Source organism: Gloeophyllum trabeum (assembly GCF_000344685.1).
Source record: "Gloeophyllum trabeum ATCC 11539 unplaced genomic scaffold GLOTRscaffold_00002, whole genome shotgun sequence".
NCBI lineage: Eukaryota > Fungi > Basidiomycota > Agaricomycetes > Gloeophyllales > Gloeophyllaceae > Gloeophyllum > Gloeophyllum trabeum.
Genome location: NW_006920411.1, coordinates 3,306,914 through 3,324,533, shown reverse-complemented (window position 1 = coordinate 3,324,533; position 17,620 = coordinate 3,306,914). Strand labels below are relative to the sequence as shown.

At 52.6% G+C, this 17,620-nt stretch overlaps 7 protein-coding genes across 7 annotated transcripts; 4 read left to right on the top strand and 3 right to left on the bottom strand.

Annotated features, from left to right (window-relative positions):
* Nucleotides 1–76: 76 nt before the first annotated feature.
* GLOTRDRAFT_126166 (uncharacterized protein) lies at nucleotides 77–424 on the bottom strand (the record flags this gene model as incomplete). Its single annotated transcript, XM_007864551.1, has 1 exon — nucleotides 77–424. One exon carries the CDS (start codon nucleotides 422–424, stop codon nucleotides 77–79), a length of 348 nt encoding a protein of 115 aa, XP_007862742.1.
* Nucleotides 425–2,245: 1,821 nt separating this feature from the next.
* GLOTRDRAFT_126165 (uncharacterized protein) lies at nucleotides 2,246–2,483 on the top strand (the record flags this gene model as incomplete). Its single annotated transcript, XM_007864550.1, has 2 exons — nucleotides 2,246–2,271; nucleotides 2,330–2,483. The coding sequence occupies 2 exons, from the start codon at nucleotides 2,246–2,248 to the stop codon at nucleotides 2,481–2,483; spliced, it is 180 nt and encodes a 59-aa protein (XP_007862741.1).
* A 1,023-nt stretch (nucleotides 2,484–3,506) lies between these two features.
* Nucleotides 3,507–4,735, top strand: GLOTRDRAFT_24197 (uncharacterized protein; the record flags this gene model as incomplete). Its single annotated transcript, XM_007863450.1, has 3 exons — nucleotides 3,507–3,864; nucleotides 4,003–4,490; nucleotides 4,550–4,735. Coding segments are annotated over 3 exons (1,032 nt in total), but the record flags the coding sequence as incomplete, so codon positions are not given.
* A 3,942-nt stretch (nucleotides 4,736–8,677) lies between these two features.
* GLOTRDRAFT_126163 (uncharacterized protein) lies at nucleotides 8,678–9,130 on the top strand (the record flags this gene model as incomplete). Its single annotated transcript, XM_007864549.1, has 3 exons — nucleotides 8,678–8,907; nucleotides 8,964–8,996; nucleotides 9,046–9,130. 3 exons carry the CDS (start codon nucleotides 8,678–8,680, stop codon nucleotides 9,128–9,130), a joined length of 348 nt encoding a protein of 115 aa, XP_007862740.1.
* Nucleotides 9,131–10,420: 1,290 nt separating this feature from the next.
* Nucleotides 10,421–10,585, bottom strand: GLOTRDRAFT_23951 (uncharacterized protein; the record flags this gene model as incomplete). The annotated part of the gene is made up of 1 exon (XM_007863449.1): nucleotides 10,421–10,585. A coding segment is annotated over one exon (165 nt), but the record flags the coding sequence as incomplete, so codon positions are not given.
* A 1,949-nt stretch (nucleotides 10,586–12,534) lies between these two features.
* On the bottom strand, nucleotides 12,535–12,853 carry GLOTRDRAFT_24866 (uncharacterized protein; the record flags this gene model as incomplete). Its single annotated transcript, XM_007863456.1, has 2 exons — nucleotides 12,535–12,594; nucleotides 12,650–12,853. Coding segments are annotated over 2 exons (264 nt in total), but the record flags the coding sequence as incomplete, so codon positions are not given.
* A 3,409-nt stretch (nucleotides 12,854–16,262) lies between these two features.
* On the top strand, nucleotides 16,263–16,878 carry GLOTRDRAFT_126161 (uncharacterized protein; the record flags this gene model as incomplete). Its single annotated transcript, XM_007864548.1, has 4 exons — nucleotides 16,263–16,598; nucleotides 16,660–16,726; nucleotides 16,762–16,807; nucleotides 16,854–16,878. The coding sequence occupies 4 exons, from the start codon at nucleotides 16,263–16,265 to the stop codon at nucleotides 16,876–16,878; spliced, it is 474 nt and encodes a 157-aa protein (XP_007862739.1).
* Between the last annotated feature and the right edge of the window lie 742 nt (nucleotides 16,879–17,620).

Genomic DNA, 17,620 nt, shown 5'->3' with positions numbered 1-17,620 from the left:
GTGCAGCGTAGGAAAGGGTGAAATGCTGAGGTGGATCGAAGAACACCTTGATGTGATCTTCACCTGGCGAGAAGCGTTAGAAGAAGTCTGGCCTTGGAGGTAAGCTTTTTTGTTTCCAGGCCTGCGCATTGCCCCAGATGAAATAAAGCGCGACCCTCCGCTTGAGCAAAGTGTAGAGCTCATCGTCCACCACCCAGGAAATTGGTTTTCCGCAGAAGCCCACCCCCACCAGGTCTCGTCCTTCGGCTTTCAAGAAGTGCGAGGACTTGAGGTCGTCAATCCAGTCCGGGGGTATGTTGTTTTCCAGCACAACCTTCTCCCAATACGCAGGCTCGTCTATAGTGTTCTTCCAGACTGGCGCTAACCCCCCTCCGTGACTCGCATGGATGCGCTCGATCGTCCAACGGATGCACGCCATGCGCATTACGAACGCTGATATGCACTGACACACAACAATCACCAAGGACCAAAAGAAATAAACCTAAACCCCGTGATATGGGTGAAGGCGGTCCGAGACAACTGAAGGGTATTTAATAGTTTGAGGGGGAAAGGAGGAGTAAGACGCCGTAGGATAGCCCGTAGGAAGACCTAGAAAAATAAAACAAAACCTTGACGCCTGAAACAAACACTAATGGACGCTCCGGAGTATTTATCTCCGAAAAGTCGCAAACAAAGTTGCAAACCACGGAACCGAGTGTAGGTTCGGGCTCACGGGAGTAGAAGATGCTAGGAAGAGTTGTTTAATTTTGTTTCGCTGCGTGAGCCTCACCGGAACTAGTTAAATCAATGGCGGAGATATTTCTCTCGACGAGTCAGGCCTATTGGCAAAGCTAGGATTGGTTATAAGTCGCTAAGTTCGACGCTTTCGAACTTCTCTGGTCGCTGAGATCGTAACGTCTGATTCTCTGAGATGGTGAAGTCGAAAAACTTGTTTTTCTATATGCTACTTTGTACAATTTATACTACAGGAATGGCTTTGCGACCGTCCGGAGATAAATAACAAATAAATGCCACTACCCACAGGATTGCTCAGCACTTTCCTCTGCTATACCATATACCATACGACTCTCTTGCGCTCCCACTTGCTCTTTCCAGCCCCTATAGGTCGCCTCGACGCTTCGCCACCTGACCCAAGCGGTCCCATCACTCCGTGCGACACGCCGGTCACGTGTTAATTACCTCCGGCCGTTTGCTGACTGATGCTGACCTTATGGTGACTCGTATGCGTCCGCACCTTCGGTATCTTGACGGAAATGAGGGGGAGTGAGTGCTGGAGGGTGGGCATGAGGAAGACACCCCTCGATAGAAGTGTCCGCGGGTCCCGGAGCTAATGCAGCTAGAAGTCGCATTGGTTAAGTCACTCCGGAGCTTCGGTGCGCGGGGATAAATTGCGGAATGGGTCCGTGTACGCCTCGAGGATGTTAGGAAGTCTGGAGCTAAATAGAAAAAGTCTTTTAGAGCCCATAGAAGCCTAGTGGCGTGTGAGTGCTGTGTCGAATAAGCTCCGGAGGGCTTGTATGATGTGCTGAATCCGCGTTTTCGGGGGTCAGACGATCCTGAGGCTTATCATCGGGCACCGGAAAAGTGGCGAATCAGTGGCGAATCGTGGCGAAATGGCGAAGTGGCGAACTTTTGCTGTGAGTCGGCCCGTGGCGAACGCGAGCACCGCATTGAGTCAACCTGGGGCGAATAGCAGACGTCCATGTCCTCGTCTCTCACGCTCCTCCCGACTCCGGACTAGTCCTTGATTTCCTCCTAGTGTCTACGGCCATCCCTGTTCACAGCGTAAGTGTACAATGGTAGTTCATGTGCATAAATTATGTAAACAAATTCCAGACTCCCAACTACTCAATAAGACTACCAGGTAATGCATGTAGCAATACATCCCACAACTCGTTGATGTCAGGGATAATTCATCCCATATTCACGCCCCTCGAGCTTATGTTGTTGGATGAGGGTGGTCAAGCGTGAGTAATGCCGGCAAGACGTAAAGACGACTTCGAGATACGCGCTTGTCATGCTTCCCGTTTGGCATCAACGGATGTGGCTCCCTAGCGCCGTGCAAGGTACCGCTTTCAACAACTCTGTTTTTCTGCCTCCCTTTGACTGCCGTACTTCGCGGACCACAATCCTGGAGGACTGCCAGTACGACCGTCCATGGGGCAAAACCTAGATGTAGCCTGGCTCGCAGTCGGACAATATTTGGCATTAGGTGCCAGGGCTGTCTACAAGTGGTTCGACCAACATGGGCAACGAGGAGGATAGCAACAGGTACGCAAGACTATTTCCTTACTGTACTCAAACCCGACTCTAAACGAGTTCACCATAGATTTGCTAATGGTCCCCAACGATTCGCCACACTTCACCAACACTTCGCCAACACTTCGCCATGGTTCGCCAATGATTCGCCTCAGTTCGTCAACAATTCGCCACGATTCGCCAAAGATTCGCAACAAGTTCGCCACGGCTCGGCGCCCGATTGACCACCTTTGTCACGACTCCCAGTTGGATCACGGCCTGCGCCAGAATATTCAGCAGCCAGCAGCTCAGCTCAAGATCGAATGGCTGCCTCGCGATCACGACCACATCGCCACCTCGGTGTCAGGGGCAAATCTCGGGATACGCAGTCAGGATCTCAACAGTTCAACAGGTAGACTGCTCCTTCTTCTCCTATATTTACTATACTTTCCTAAGACATTCACCATAGATGTTGTAAAGTAGCCGTGCTGCCAGTCCACTTCAGAGCATGACACTTACTAGTTGAGAAAGTCATTCCGAGGCCGAGTACTCAACTGCCGATCACATCCGCGATCGGTATCAAGTCACTGGTATGTCTTAAGCTTTTGGCCTGAGTCCGATCATGTTCCTGATCATGTCCTATGCACTAGTGCAAAATATGCCTGTCCAGCACGATCGCTGAGTGATTCAATTCTCAACATACCCTCAGCAGTCCCTTTCGACAGTGTAAGCACTCTTCGTGCAAGATATGCGACGATGGTCAGTTTCTGTAAGTTGTTCTGTCCGTCTCCTGTGATGTCTGTCCAACAGACCCTTCCAGGGGTTTGTACAGCATGTGCGGAAGTACTTCCGGCCAGAACGTGAAGATGAACCTGCTTCCGAAGTCGACAAGCAGCCACTAGGGCTATTGCCTGTATTCAATGTCCATGGTATGCTTCCATATCTGACATGGCATCATCTGCCCTCAACATCCTTCTATTCTAGGGGAGACAATCGGCTACATACAGAGCAACTCCCATGGAGTACATGGTGACCTATGCACCGCTCCACGCAGGGGCCCCTCTGCTCCTGCTAACATATCAGCGCCAACCAAGGAGCCCAAACACCGCAGGCTTGGTGCTTTTTGGCCCACCTTATGGTGAAAGAGCAAAGGAACTCGAAAGCTGGTCCCAGCGGAGTCTACAGAGGAGAAGACCGCATCCTCGGCAGAATCAGAATGTTCTTCCTCTGCCTCTTCGCATGGTGCATCCCGCTCTGAGCCTCCGTCATGGGATGGTTGGCCAGATGGCGTGCTCAACCTTGACTTTGACTGGCCCGCCTTCGAGAAGACCGGCCATCTGATGTTGCACTGGTCATATCGAGGCAACACTCTATCGAACAAAAAGGGCAAGCATTCCACAAGTGCAGCTCGCTGGCAGGATGGCCGAGTCTCAGAACGCCGATGCATGGGCGTTATTCGATGTGATAATGAGCGGTGCGATATCCTTGTTCGCCCGCAGACCAGGAAGCTTGGAATTGACTCACAACTCCTACAACCCTGCCAATGTGGTGCTACTTTGCAGCATCAGAAGTGCCCTATCGTATCGAGGCTGTATACATGGCGGGGAGGGGTACATTACGTGAATGGTGGCAAGCACAATCACGAACGCTTAACCCATGTCCTCCACCTTACTCGTGATGAGCGAGTCCACTTTGAATCTATTGTCTCACAGCATCCAGCTGCAGGCCCCCTACAACTTCTCGTTGGCGTACCTGGCCTTTAAGGCCCACAGGAGTCTGTTGCCGACATTTCACCAGTTTTAGTGAATCAAGACAGAGTGCGCAAAGAGCGTCAGAGGATCAAAGGAAGTATACGTGGGGGAATATCTGGCAACAATTTTGTCAAGGACTTTGCTCAATTGGACCAAGAAAATGCAGGCTTCATAGTCTGGAGCCAGATTGGACATGTAACTGTCATTGCGCTTCAGACTGAGTTTATGCGATCCCTGCTTGCAAGAGAGGCTGTTCTCAATGAGCCCGTGAACGGTCTTGTCAGTGATGCTGCTCACAAGTTTTGGAAGGACCGTGATTCCATTCTGATAGTCACTTCAACCTTCTCGGAAGAGTTGCTACGCTGGGTTCCGGTTATGTTCTCATATTCAAATGGGCAAAGTGCGGAGCACTACAAATGCCACTTCTTGGCGCTTTTCCTCAGCATTGCGAAGCAGTGTGCAGACCGAAGCATTGTTCTCACAGACAAGATGCTTGCCCAGGTTCGTACAATCATCTGTTAAAAGAGGCATATTCTCAGACCGTAATACATGGAAAACAGGTTATGGATTATGGAGAAGTGCAGCGGGCAGGATTTTTAGAAGCCTATGTGTTGTTTTGGAAGATGCAAAGAGAGGATGAGCGCTCTGAAAGTCAACTACGGGCAGATGCCACATGTGTGTTGAAAGGGTGTCAAGAGCACTTCCGGGCTGGGACGACTCGCATCAAGCGGAATGGGAACATCGTACCACATGGACACTCTGATGTCTTCGAGCACCTCGTCAACGGTCTCCTGACTGCTGACGATATTGAGACTTTCCAGAGTCGTGCGGACACTCTTGTTCATGAGTTCCCTCGAGCCCAAGCATGGTTGCAGTGGTGGCTCCGGGAGTCACATGCTCCACTCTTATTCCCAAGTCACCGTCATATGACTGATGACCTATGGGCCGCTTTGCCTGACACCACCAATGCGGAAGAGGCCATGCATCACAAGCTCTACTCAGCTGTTGGCAGGGATCACGCCTTGATGGAAGGCCTGAGGGCACTCCAATCCTTTGCTAGTTACTACCAGTGGTTGCAAATGCGAATCTGGGTGAGTGTGTGGATTGTGGTTCATTGTGAGTGACTATACACTGATACAACTCATACAGGAGGAACACTCATATGTTATGGCAAAGCCGAGCCTTGGAAGATCACGGCGGGTCACATTGGGAGGATTAAGCCAACTCGGGCTCCGGATAAACAAGAAGTACGCCGGAACCGCAACGATGGCAGACCACCAGATACCACAGTGGAGCTATTGGGTCGGAAGCGAACTGGTAACACTGGCTTACATGACGGTACGCTTCAGGAGTCCCCACGGAAGAAGAAGAAAGTTGTGTATGTGAGCTACAAGTGGTCAAAGCACTCATGCTGGCTGGATACATCATTGCAGCTCATATACGAAGCTGTTCACCGTGACTTCTATGACCTGGAGCAACGTTGTGCTCAGTTAGCTCCGGGACAGCCTTTGAGGGCATTGTGGGATACCCTGCACCTTCGGAATATTGCTTCAGCTGAACAAGGGATGGAACATAGTGAGCTATCGGCCCAACTCGTCGAGCAGCGTGATGGATTCCGCAAGTTTCTGCATCAGCGTCGCTATATTACCTTGCTGGACTCATCTGATTCCCTTTGGGTGCGTGAACCGTGACATGATCTCTCTGGATGATTACTGAAAACTGTTCTAGGCGTGGTTAGCTGCAATCGTGCGATACTCCAATGGTGGAGTAGCATCTTGGGGCCGTGCATATTTTACCGGCTACACTATCATGCGCCGATGTAGTCCACTGAGGCGCAAAACTAAGCCTTCCGATGGAATAACCCATTTTGATATCACCAGGACCGTGCAGAACAGCTTCTACAATCAACTAGACGACATCGCTCATGAAAGCTTCGGTGGCAGTATTCAGAAATGGCTTTCAGCACGGATGAAACCTAGCGGTGTGGAATCCGAGTCCATCGACTCGTGCTGGTGGAGTTCAGATGGAACACCTCTATGTTCTGGGTATGTTGACGAGAGCCGCCTCTGCCTTTCGCTCCCAGTCATGCTGGTTATCGATGTTGTCTCATCCGAGGGACGTGTCTGGGACTGCCCCAAGTTACTCCGTCCACAGTCTTCTGCAGCTGTCAATGACGGCGTTGCATATGATCTAGTGGGGAGGGCATTCTATAGTGATGAAAAGTCACACTTTATGGCACGTTTTCTTACCCCAGATCGGCATATCATTACGTATGACGGGCTATCTGGGGTTGGATATGCTATGCAAGAGACAGGCAAGCATGTCATGTATATTGTTGGCCCAAATATTCATCATCCTCCCGGTTTCCGGACATATGCACTTGTCTACCATTTGCGAGGCAGCAGTGCAGCTCAAGAGAAAATTTTCCATGGCCAGTCCGCCAAATTCCAGAAGCTGTATGGCATACAAGTGTCGACTCAGTCACTACAGCATGCACCTGTGTTATCAGTGCACAGGGCTGGGTTTCGGAAACTGGCAGAGCACAAGCGCTCCTGGCTAAGGAACCCTTACAGTAATCGGACAATCGACTACGAACACGAAGGTTACAATACCGAGGGTGGTTCTGGTGGAGAAATGGTGAGAGCGAGCATGGTTGTGGTAGTCATACCCCTGCAATGGAGAAAGCCGGGTCTGACATAGTGCCAGACTCCAAGGCTTCCAGCTCACTTGATGTTCCCCTCGCAAACGGTGCAACTTCTCGCCGTAACAATTTCAGCTTCCAATGCCGTTGTGGACTTGAAGGGGATGGCCACAGTCTTGAGATAATAGGTGAAGTTATATTCTGTAACTCGTGTCGGAACTGGTCGCACCTGGCATGCCAAAAAGGTGGTCGAGCAAGCAAGCTTGAGACAAAGGTTCCATTTATCTGTGACCGGTGTCGACCCGATCGCTACAATGAATTATTTGACACTTCACCTCCAGGGAGACGCCGGTATGTTTGTCCATTGCTCACCTGTGTCGCATGCTCACGAGTACCACAGCTCCCGGCGGACTCGCGTTCAGACCTTGGCTCAACGCCTTCTGTGAGTAATCAAATGTAAAGAAGTTGAGCATACATATCATGCTTACCTCACATGTTTGTTTATGACAGGCCTGGGAAGGGAGCCTTAGTTCGCCAAGGAACATATTGGTATCCTGTGCGTCTTATTGAAAGGCGGCGAAGGGAAAATCGGAATATGTGGAGGGTTGTATGGTGGTGAATGTGTCATTTTGAGGATGGCACTGGTCCCCTGGAAGAGTGGATCGATGAAACTGACATTGTTGATGAGTTGTGGCAGGACCAGGAGCGTCGAAGATCAATTCGGGTATGCTCCTTGTTGAACTAGTAGGAGGGAGATGAGCATTAACTAACTCACTGTCCTTCTAGCTCAGGAGGTGGTCGGTGCGTCTGCAATGTGTATAGGACGAGTTTACGAATGAAACCAGATACATCTCTGAAAAGGAAACTCCGCGAAAGAAGACTGGTCTGAACGACGTGCTATGGATATCTCAAGACTCGTTTTGCCGCGAATCGCCTTCCCCTCCACCGCCCGTTCGTGTCATGTTTCTCAACTCGCGGGATACGACCCTTTATATCAAAACAGTGGTGGTTACTTTGCAGACTTGGATCGAATAGTCCAGCCTCAAGTCGTTCCAGCCTGCCTTGCTAGCGGCGAAACGAAGGAGACGACTCGCGATGACCACCCCGTCCCCTCGTACGCGCGCTGGCGGCTAACTTAGTCTGTCGGGTTCACCGCATTCGGCACGACAGGGACTTTGTGCGAGGTTCTCGCCCCGCGAACTAGTGCTACTCGCACAGGCGCGTCTGGCGGCCAGATCTCCGTGTCCTTTGACGAACGCGGACGCGCATAGGCCATCAGGTGAAGGCTATGTCGCGGCAGTCTCAACGGGCTCCTTGGAACTATGGTACGCCAGGCGATTCCCTTTGTTCTTTCCTCAGCTAACTTCTTTATCAGCATTTCAATAGTTGTCCTTTGTACAATATCAATCTATAATCTATGGTCTTCGCTCCTCTGTGTCCCGACTCACTCCCCAACTCGGCTGTGTCACAACGGCTTTTGTACGCGTCTCGCTAGCTCAGACTCCCCAATTTGGTACCACGTCAAGTCTGACAGAGCACCGTTTGCTTCGCGCTCGTCCCCGACTTCTTCGGCACATCGTCCTTGGGCAGCTCGAGGTCTTCGTGCAAGACCTCATGATCAACCCGCTTCCTTCGACTTGCCCGAGAGTGCTTTCATTTGGTATGTCGCTCTCTATCGTGCTTCTCGTCCATTCTGACCGGTTATATCTTGTCTTGCAGGATTGACGCGACGAGTCGACGCCACACTCCGACGCTCTGGTGCAACGTGTTCTGCTCGTGTCTACCCCCTCCCGCCTTTTCTTTACTCGGCACCGCTACCTTTCTACCTCTCTGACAACTACCTCGTCCACGTTCCCTACCGTCGTCCCCCTCGGCCCGTCTTTACTTCTGGAGCTCAGGCACGTGCCTAGCGTCGCCACGTCGGTCTCGGCGCCTCTACTCTCTACGGTGAAGATGGTCGGCGATCTGCGGGTATCCATACACGACGGCTACCTGCGAGCGTTATGGCCGCAGGAGAAGTCTCGGGCCCCATCATGGGGTACCCCTCATGCCGTATGCACAGCCACGGGGAGCGCCTCAGCCGTCATCTGGCCTCGTAGAACGTGTGTACCCCTTCCGGGGCAGCGCATGCCGAGTCGAGCTGCATATCATCGCAAATGCCTCGCTCGCATACCCCCGGTCCCCCTCGCGCCCTCCGGCTCTTCAGCAAGGCGATGTGGGTATGGATAAGGCCCCCGCGAGACGAGACATAGGGCCCAGCATCCTCGGGCTGAGCCAGTAAGTCCTCGATACTTTACACAACGTTCTCTGTACTAACCCGAATGCGCCGTCAGCAACATCACGACAAATGGACGCACCACCAGCGGGTCAGGGCAGCATTGTCGGCGTGTGCGGCCCCTGATCAGTTCCTTTTAGCTGGTCGTATCTCCTCGACAATGGCGCATTCGCCCAGGCTGCCCCTTGCACTAAAGGCCTCAATTCTCGTCTGCGGACGCTCTGAGGTGACGACGAGACGCATCGACCTCCCGGGAGCAGGACCGAATGCTCAGGGCGGCATTGTCAACTTCATGGTGTTGCCAACACTTTCCCACAAACTCGCGATGCCTTCGCCTTCACGGCGCATTGTTCCAGCTCCCGTTACCGTCTGGCCTTGCCAACCCGTCGTCTTCAATGCGATGCCAGGACACATCGACGCCCCGCTAGCGGACGTAAAGTCTCCGCTTTGTCGCTCACTCACTCGGGCGATTCCTTGCTAGGCGACGGCAGAGCCGTCAGGCTCTGCTTCTCATCTCGCCGACTCGTTTTCGCAACCTGGATTCTCGGGGCCCTGTAGGCCAATACGGGGCGTATCGGCGTCCCGCCAGCGGCCCTAAATTCGCATCCTCAAGCCTCTATGATGCACTCGACGCGTCTGACTCACTGCCGCGGCCTTCCAGCGATGTCGTACCCTTAGGCCGGCAGTGTATTGCCTCGACGACGCGCGCGCGTTGCGGCATTGCATTGAGCGAGGCGCCGATGTCCCCCTTGGTGTGGAGGCTTGCTTTGTGAGCTTCAACCTTCTATTTCTCTGTCTGATTACTAAGTCTCTCACTTCGGTAGGCAAAGATTGGACACAACAACTTCACGCAGGCCGTTGTCGCAGGGACGGGCTTGTATCCCTGGCACCAACGTATGGCTCTCTTTGCTCGGTCTGTACGCTTGACTCGCGCTTTACCTCCTGCTCCACCGTCGATTCCCCACCACCTTCCCCCGGTTTCACCAGGCGGTCTCTTCGAGTACGGCGTCATACACTGATGCGACGTATCGACGTCCGCGGAGCGCACCTGCCGCTCCAGTCCCCTTGATGCCCTGGCGATCACATCCGGATTAGTGTTGTGCAGGGCCTGGCCTGGCTCGAAGCCCCGGGCTTTGGCCTGGCTTTAGTTGGCTCGGGCTTGTCAGGAAGTCAAGCCAGGCCCTGACTCCGGGCTTTGGCCTGGCTCGGGCCTGGCTCGGGCTCAGGCCAGGGCTTATAAGATAAAACAGTGTCTCGAGCAGAACAGCACTTGCAGAGCTATATGGGGTCAAACAGATGTCCATAGAGTTACTACCTAGTACTACCAAACATCTAATCATCCTCCGCATCTGAATCAACATCAACCCACATGTTCATATCCTCCGCACCAGCACTCTCTGGCGTGCCCAATGAATTTAATCCCTCTTCAAGCTCCTCCCCCTCCTTCTCAAGTACCTCCTCAGTGACGGATGATGGTCCAGCATCCTTAAAGAATAAGTCCTTCTTATACGCACACTTAAGGACTTGGAAAGCCTCGACGATGTCTCCTTTGAGTCGATTCCGGTGTTTCGTGATGGTGATGCCGGCACTGGAAAAGGTGCGCTCACTAGATACCGACGTTGCCATTACAGCCAAGTAATCACGCGCTAGGGCTGCCCACGTCGGAAACCTATGAGCATTCATCTAATGGTAGAGATCTCCTGTTAATAGAAGCCCATTAAACTTCTGTAGGTAACTGTGACATACCCCCCACCACTGGACAGCAGACGTGTCGACATCAAAACATCATCCAGGTTCATGTACCTGCGATATTCAACCTCCCAGGGCTCTTCGCTACCGGCTGCAGCACGCGAGGAAGTCGGCGGGATAGAATCATCATCGTCGTCGGAGAGATTCGCAAGCATCGATGGGTATCGCCTCAACCCGGAGCTTCGAGCGGTTCCACTAGTAGGCCCGGACTGGCCCTCCCTATGCAGATCTGTATATGTGTCCCGAAACTAGTGCACGGTCACTATGTGTACTGAGAGCAAAATCATAGTACTTACGACTTTCTTCACGAGCTTTTCGACGCCCTCTTGTAGTTCCGCTGACCAACACTGCTTGAAGTGAGCCATCCGTTTTGTCGGCTCTAGAACTGTCAAGGAAAACAACTTAGCATCCTCCATTACAGCAAGCAACAGACACACTTAACGAGAATATGTACGCATCATTATCCCCAGTCTTGTCATAGTATTCCGCAATCTTATCAAGACCGGCTTGCAAGCTGCCCGAAAACGGTTTGTAGCTGTCCTTCCGTTGCCGCTCCATCCAGGCCACATGTAACTCTTCAAGTGCTGGTATTCCGAGATGAAGGGCTGGGACGTTCTCCGAAGACAAACACTGCTGAGAGCGATCAGCATCCTGGGTGGAAGGAGACAAGGCGGGATAAGTGCTAGTTACAGCGACTGAATATCCAGGGCAGCAGACGCACCCCGAGTATCTTCTGGAAAAGCTTCACTCGTTTCCATTCTTCCGCGCTGAGTTCAAGTGCGTACAACTTGATTGCAGTCACGCTGTCTTTGGCAGTACGACCTATCTCCATGATGAATTTGGAGATATGCTGGTAAGATGCCAGAGTTGTCACGGTGAGCCAGCAAGATAAAGACAGGTTAGAGACGTACGTCACGCAACTCATATGCCCGATTGAGCATCATATACGTTGATGACCATCGGACCTTCATATCGACCAGCAAGGTTTTGATATCCTTCAGTTGCACGCCAGCAGCGGCTTGGATATTACGGAAGTGTTCCTTCCGTTGGTTGGAGGAGCGCTCCTGGGGTACATTCAGCTATGTCATGAAGCCTTGTACACCGGAAGACGAACCTTTACTGAAATAGCACGCACGAGACCAACCTCATCTCGGACAGGTGAGGTAGTATCTGGCGTATGAGCCTCCGGATCTTGCGGATTGTAGTATGGTGACTGGCTCTTACTCGAAATGACTGCTTGGGTCACAAGGTTAATGATATGTGCAAGGCAGCTGGAATGGAGGAGAGTTAGAATGCCTCCAAAGGAAATCGGTTGTCATGTTACTCACCCTATCCTCCTTCGCAGCGGGTCAAATTCGACGTTGTGCTTCTCACGCAGCTGCACTGCGAATTCCTTCATCATCGTGAGATTCGACGAAGCGTTGTCGCAAGTAATCATGAAGGTCTAGAGTTATCCAGTCGATTCAGGACTTACAACTGGAGAGTGAGATACAATCATACCTTCTGTGCAATGCCAACCCGTGCCGCAACTTTGTAAAGCGCCTGTCCAAGCCTTTTCCCGCTGTGCGCGTGGTTCATGCGGACGAACCCAATTAGGGCACCTTCAAGATGCCATTCGGATGGAGCTTTCTCCTCGATCCAATGGGCGGTCACTGCAAAGTAACCATCGACATTGCTCGCTTGCCAGGCATAGCAGGTGAGCGAGACCTTCCCCGGCACCGTCAGTCCCTGTAAAAACGAGCCTCAGATGGTAGCGAGAGATTCGGAGGATTGGCACTCACATTCAGTCGCTTTCGCAGCGAAACAAGATATTTCTGGTATGTCTTCATGATCTGGTGACGCGCAGCTTTTCTGGTGGGTATTGTGACCCCGTGTGTCTTGGCCTTGGCAGCCATCTCTATCATATCGACGAAAGCTGGGTGTTCGAGCGCACTAAGCGGCTGTATCGAATATCAGGAATGGCAAAGAGTGTAACCCGAGCTAAGAACACCGCACCTGATCTGTCCTCACCAGCCACTTCACAGCAAGCTCCTTGAACGACTCGTCTGAGTAGGTGATCACCGAACTCCGTGGCGTTGAGCGGATATGACTGTCCAGCGTTTGCTGGTCTTGCTGGGTTGCTGCTTGAGCCTTTCGAGCCTCGACATCGTCCTTTATCATCGAAACGAAGTTATTTTGTGAGCACCAGAGTCGATACTCGAGCTAATGATAGTATGAGACAGCTGCCTTACTCGCATAAGTCAGGAAGGGACGTACCTTGTGGGCAGACGCCATATGTCGCCGTGAAGTCGAGACATCGATGACCTTAGCACAGTCAGAGAAATTTCTCTTCCTGTAGCAGGTGTTTTCAGTTTTCCACAATGAGGGTTATGGTCGTACTTACTTGCAAATAGCGCAGTCGTGCACTTTCTGCTCTTTACCATCTTTCTTACGCATGTAAGCCTTGCCGAAGAAATGTTTGACATTGGCCGTGGGGTCAGGGCGAGAGCTCTCCTGTTGTGGAGCGGAGATGTGGTCGAGGTCTTTCAGCATGCCTTGCTCGTTCGTCTCCTTGGCTTGTTCCTGAGTAGGTTTCTTCTTACGAGATGTAGTCTCTGCCGTGGCAGATGAGTAATGTGAAATAGCTGGACACCACAGCAATAGACCTACTCTTTGTGCGGGCCTGTTTCCTCTTCGCTTTTGCCGGCTCTGACTCAGAGTCACTTTCGCCATCCGAAACCTCCTCAAGCGCGGGTATCTCATTGATATCTTCGCCAGGTACTTTGGCTTTCTTCTTTGGCTTCCCCGGGTCAGCATCGTCGTCGGTGTCACTCACGATTGCTCGCTTCGAAACTTCACAGCGGCGGAACACATACAATCAGGGCCCCGAAGTCATCAACAGTAGTTATCAGTTACTCACACATTGCTGTTCCCCTCCTATGAGTTTGTTCATCCTCGTCCAAATTGATGATATCCTTACCATAGCTTGGTCCCCGCGGCAATTGAGAGGGTCCCGCGCCATTGACGGTGCTGTCCAACAACTCGGGGAGTGGTCGAACTGCCCCGATCGCCTTGCCACGGTCGACGTTGTCCTTGTTGGTAATCTTATCACTGGGCTTAAGTATTCGGCCCGATGTTCGAAGCCCAGCGCCGCCGACGGTGGACTCTGAGTGGAGGATACGAAGTTAGCTCTCGCAGAGACACGTACTTAACATACCACTGCCTCCAGGCACGAGGATACGGAGGTGTAAGTGTGACAAATTTCCTATGCCTGCACTCTCCAGAGTTTGGCTCAGCATTAGCCGTTGCTGATTGATGCCAGCGGGGTATAGTCGATGACTTGTCATGTAGGATGCAGGGAGAAATCCTAATTCCCGCAGTTTGCACCAGACGTCCCACCCTGTCGTGGTCGGGGATGCAACTGCACATTAAATCGAGTTAGCGATGCTGTCAGAGACCAACGTACATGGTACTTACGAATGGGGACTGTTTTTTGTGACCCAGATCCATCTGTACCTTTGACGAAGATCGTGAATTGCTGTTGTTTTGCTAATCGTTGGAATCGATCAAGGCGGAGGTGAGATATATGGTTGCGCCGGTATCGGATACGACAAGCGGTCCGCACAGACTCTGGGATCAGGCAGTTGAGTGGCACAAGGTTCGGGGAGTAGTATGACACTAGCGGTGTAGATCATTGTCAATTGCCAACCCCACACTCCTGAAGCATCAAAATACTTACCCGCTGCGAGCAGTGCTAAGGTGCAGTATGTTATGGCTGCTGTTATCAGCCGCGCGATAGAGTCGACATGCTGCAAAGACGCCTGACAAGCGGGACCTGGAATGAAGTGATCCAGGAGGCCATTGATGACATATGAACGTTGTTTTTCAAAGAGGAAAAGTGGCAAGAGTGCGGCAAGGAGGGTCACTAGACAAAGAGCGAACCTCTGCCATACGGGGCGTGCGGCTATGGACCTCCCGGAGCTAGGTAGAAGCACGGGAGTCGCAGGATGCATGATCAATGAGCTGCAGACCCGTCAATGAATGGTGTCTCGACAGCGTTCGTTGTGCGGCTTTTTAAGTGCCTCTCTCCTCAAACCTACAGGTGTGGGCATCTACATGACCCGATCCACATCAGTCTTCACCCGCATGTACCACACAACTCGTAGATACGGCATGAACTGATTGGGCGGCCGACAAGTCCGCTGAACCAGTCCTAAGCCCTAGTGCAACCTCGCATTGGTCTGCACATGCGGCCCCAAGCTCAGTCAGCAAACATCGGCATAAAAGAGATCTCAAATAATTGAAATAAAGCAGAAAAAGCTGCTCTATACGGTACTTGACGAAGCGGTAGTCTACTGCTGAAACACGTTAATGTCAGATAACGTCGGCATACAGTACTGCGGGGCTGAATCTCACCTAGCTGGTAGGGCAATCTGGGTGACCATTAGCCTTTTGACTTGTGATAGGATCCAAGACAGCGATCTCGCAAGCGATGGTCCCTTCATTGCCTGCGAGTGCATGTGGGTGCCAGCGAGAGGGAAGCGACACTTGGAGCAACTGTTTTTCAAGCGTCCGGAGATTTCCATGATGTAAACTCACGTGCAATGCCTGTCCCTTTGTGCTAAATTTGGTATGCAGGCCCCGGGCCTACCGGGCCTGGCTCGGGCTTCTCCGAGATCAAGCCAGGCCCTAGGTTAGGGCTTGACCAAGGCTTTGGCCTGGCTTGGCTCAGTGCGAGAGGGCTTGGCCTGGCCTGGCTCGGGCTTGAAGCCGGGCCCAGCACAACACTAATAGAGAGTATTTGCAGGAGGCGAAGTGGACACTTTTTCCGCTTAGCAGACAGCCCACTTTGGATAATGCGAATGCACCACAAACACCAAAAATATGATATTCAGCACCACCTACCCGTTCGCATCGGGTGTATACCTACATATAGGGTAATATGCTGTGTCAAAGTTTCCAACGCATCCCCAGCTTTTTCCGCGAATGGCTCCGACGCGCACCACTGTTTCACTTTGCCTAAGATCTCGTGTCAGATCAGATAGCTAAAGTTGACTTCGCCTCCTGCAAATACTCTCTAATCCGGATCCGAACCTCTGCCATCACCACTTGCCAACGAATTGACGTACTACAGTGCGTATCGTTGCATGGCGGTCTTGACGCCGGCTATTACTTTGCGTGGGTTCTATCATTAATCCTTCTCTCGTCTACTACTTACACTACGGGACTCGGTACACAAAGACGGGACGAATCTCCTTCCCGCGAGGAGCATCCTCAACACCAGGACGCTTCCGCCGATCCGCTACGCCGCCCCGGGAGAGGCGCCTCGCGGCAACACTCACCTCTGGCGCCTCCGTGCGACCTCGCATCGCGAATACGGGACGAATCAAAGTATCTGCGCTCTGTACGCCGCCGCCATCTCTGTCTATAGGAAACTCAAGCCCTGCCCGCAAACTCGGGACCCTGCCACGCAAAGATGGGTCGTATTTACTATTGACGTCCCGGGAGCGGGGTGTCGGTGTTGTCGCATGCTGGGTTGCTCTCGCTCTCGACACTCTCGAGACCCTCGTACCGTCGATGCCATCGGCAGCCGCTTCGCAAAGACGGGACGTGTCGGCGGGCTGTCGGTATGCTCTCCTCGCTGTGCTCCGGCGGTCTCTCCGGCTCTCTAGGCAAGATCACGGACGGTCGGACCCCGCTTTGCGAAGATGGGACGGACCGACGTCCGCCGAGCGGGGTCTCGGCGCTCGGAGGGCTCCTCTCGCTCTCTACACACCCGACGATCTCGGGACCGCGTGCGCGAAGATGGGACGGACTGACGGCGGGCGAGCATGGCATGGTCCTTGGAGTAACGGGCTGGCGAAAATGTCGCTGTCTGCGGGAGATCAAGTCGGCCGTTGGCGATGTAGAGACGGTTGGCCATCCGGCGAGCGGGGTTGGCGGGATGGGCGGCGGGGATGAGCAGGTGTGGTGAGTGTCTTTCCCTGTTGTTCTAGCGTGCCGGTGATGCTGAGCCATCGATTTAGGGAAAGATCGAGCTGCCGCGAGCGGGGAGGGTTTGGAAGGGACGGCTGTCGAGCATTCGGGAAGTTGGTGAGTGTTGAACTAGGCGCTGACTTAGCTGCTAGGTTCTACAACGTACCAGAACATACCGGAACCCTCTGGAACATTCTGGTATATTCCATTATTGTACAAAGGGCACGGAGCTCATGTGGGTCAGTGACATCATAGGTGGAGCTCAGTAGGATTATAGATATTCCACGTAGCTTAGTCAGCCTATGGGCCACAGTGTATATAAACCCTGCAGCTCTGCTGCCTAATGAAAAAGGGTCGTTCATACGAGCTTTACCAGTAGCTACAGCATCCACTCAATACAGGTGAGTTGTGTAGGGCGCACTGTGCGTGCTGCTGCCTCCATAACTCTTCATCAGGTTATGAGCCCAAATAGGCAGCTTGCGTCTGCGCGGTAACTCGCTGCAGCGCGTTGCGCCTTGCTCACCTGTGCATCGCCCTATGCGCCCTCACAGGCTGCAGTGTGGCTTGATGCGTGATCATCGCCGTAGGCGCTGTTATCAGCAGCCATCAGGCTTGATGATCGATCCTGGGGTAACTCCCTAATGGAGCCAACAGCATGGAGCAGTGCGCCCTTATCGGGCTGCATAGCTTCGCTGATACTGATGAGATCTCAAATACAGATTTCAGATCTCTCAACCGCTCCGCAACAATGTCGAACAATTTGATCGCCGTTGTCCCCGTCCTCGACGGCTCGAACTGGTCGCTCTGGTCCCAGCAGATGAAGGCATACCTCATGTCCCAAGGCCTTTGGGGACACTGTGACGGTACAATTATTATGCCTGACCCTGTCGTAACCACCTACAAGGACGGCAGCACCAGTGAAGATACCTCTGCACGAGACGCCTGGAGACTGAATGATACCAAGACTATCGGGTACAATTCGTCTTCGATGCTCCCCTGCCGTTGCCACCC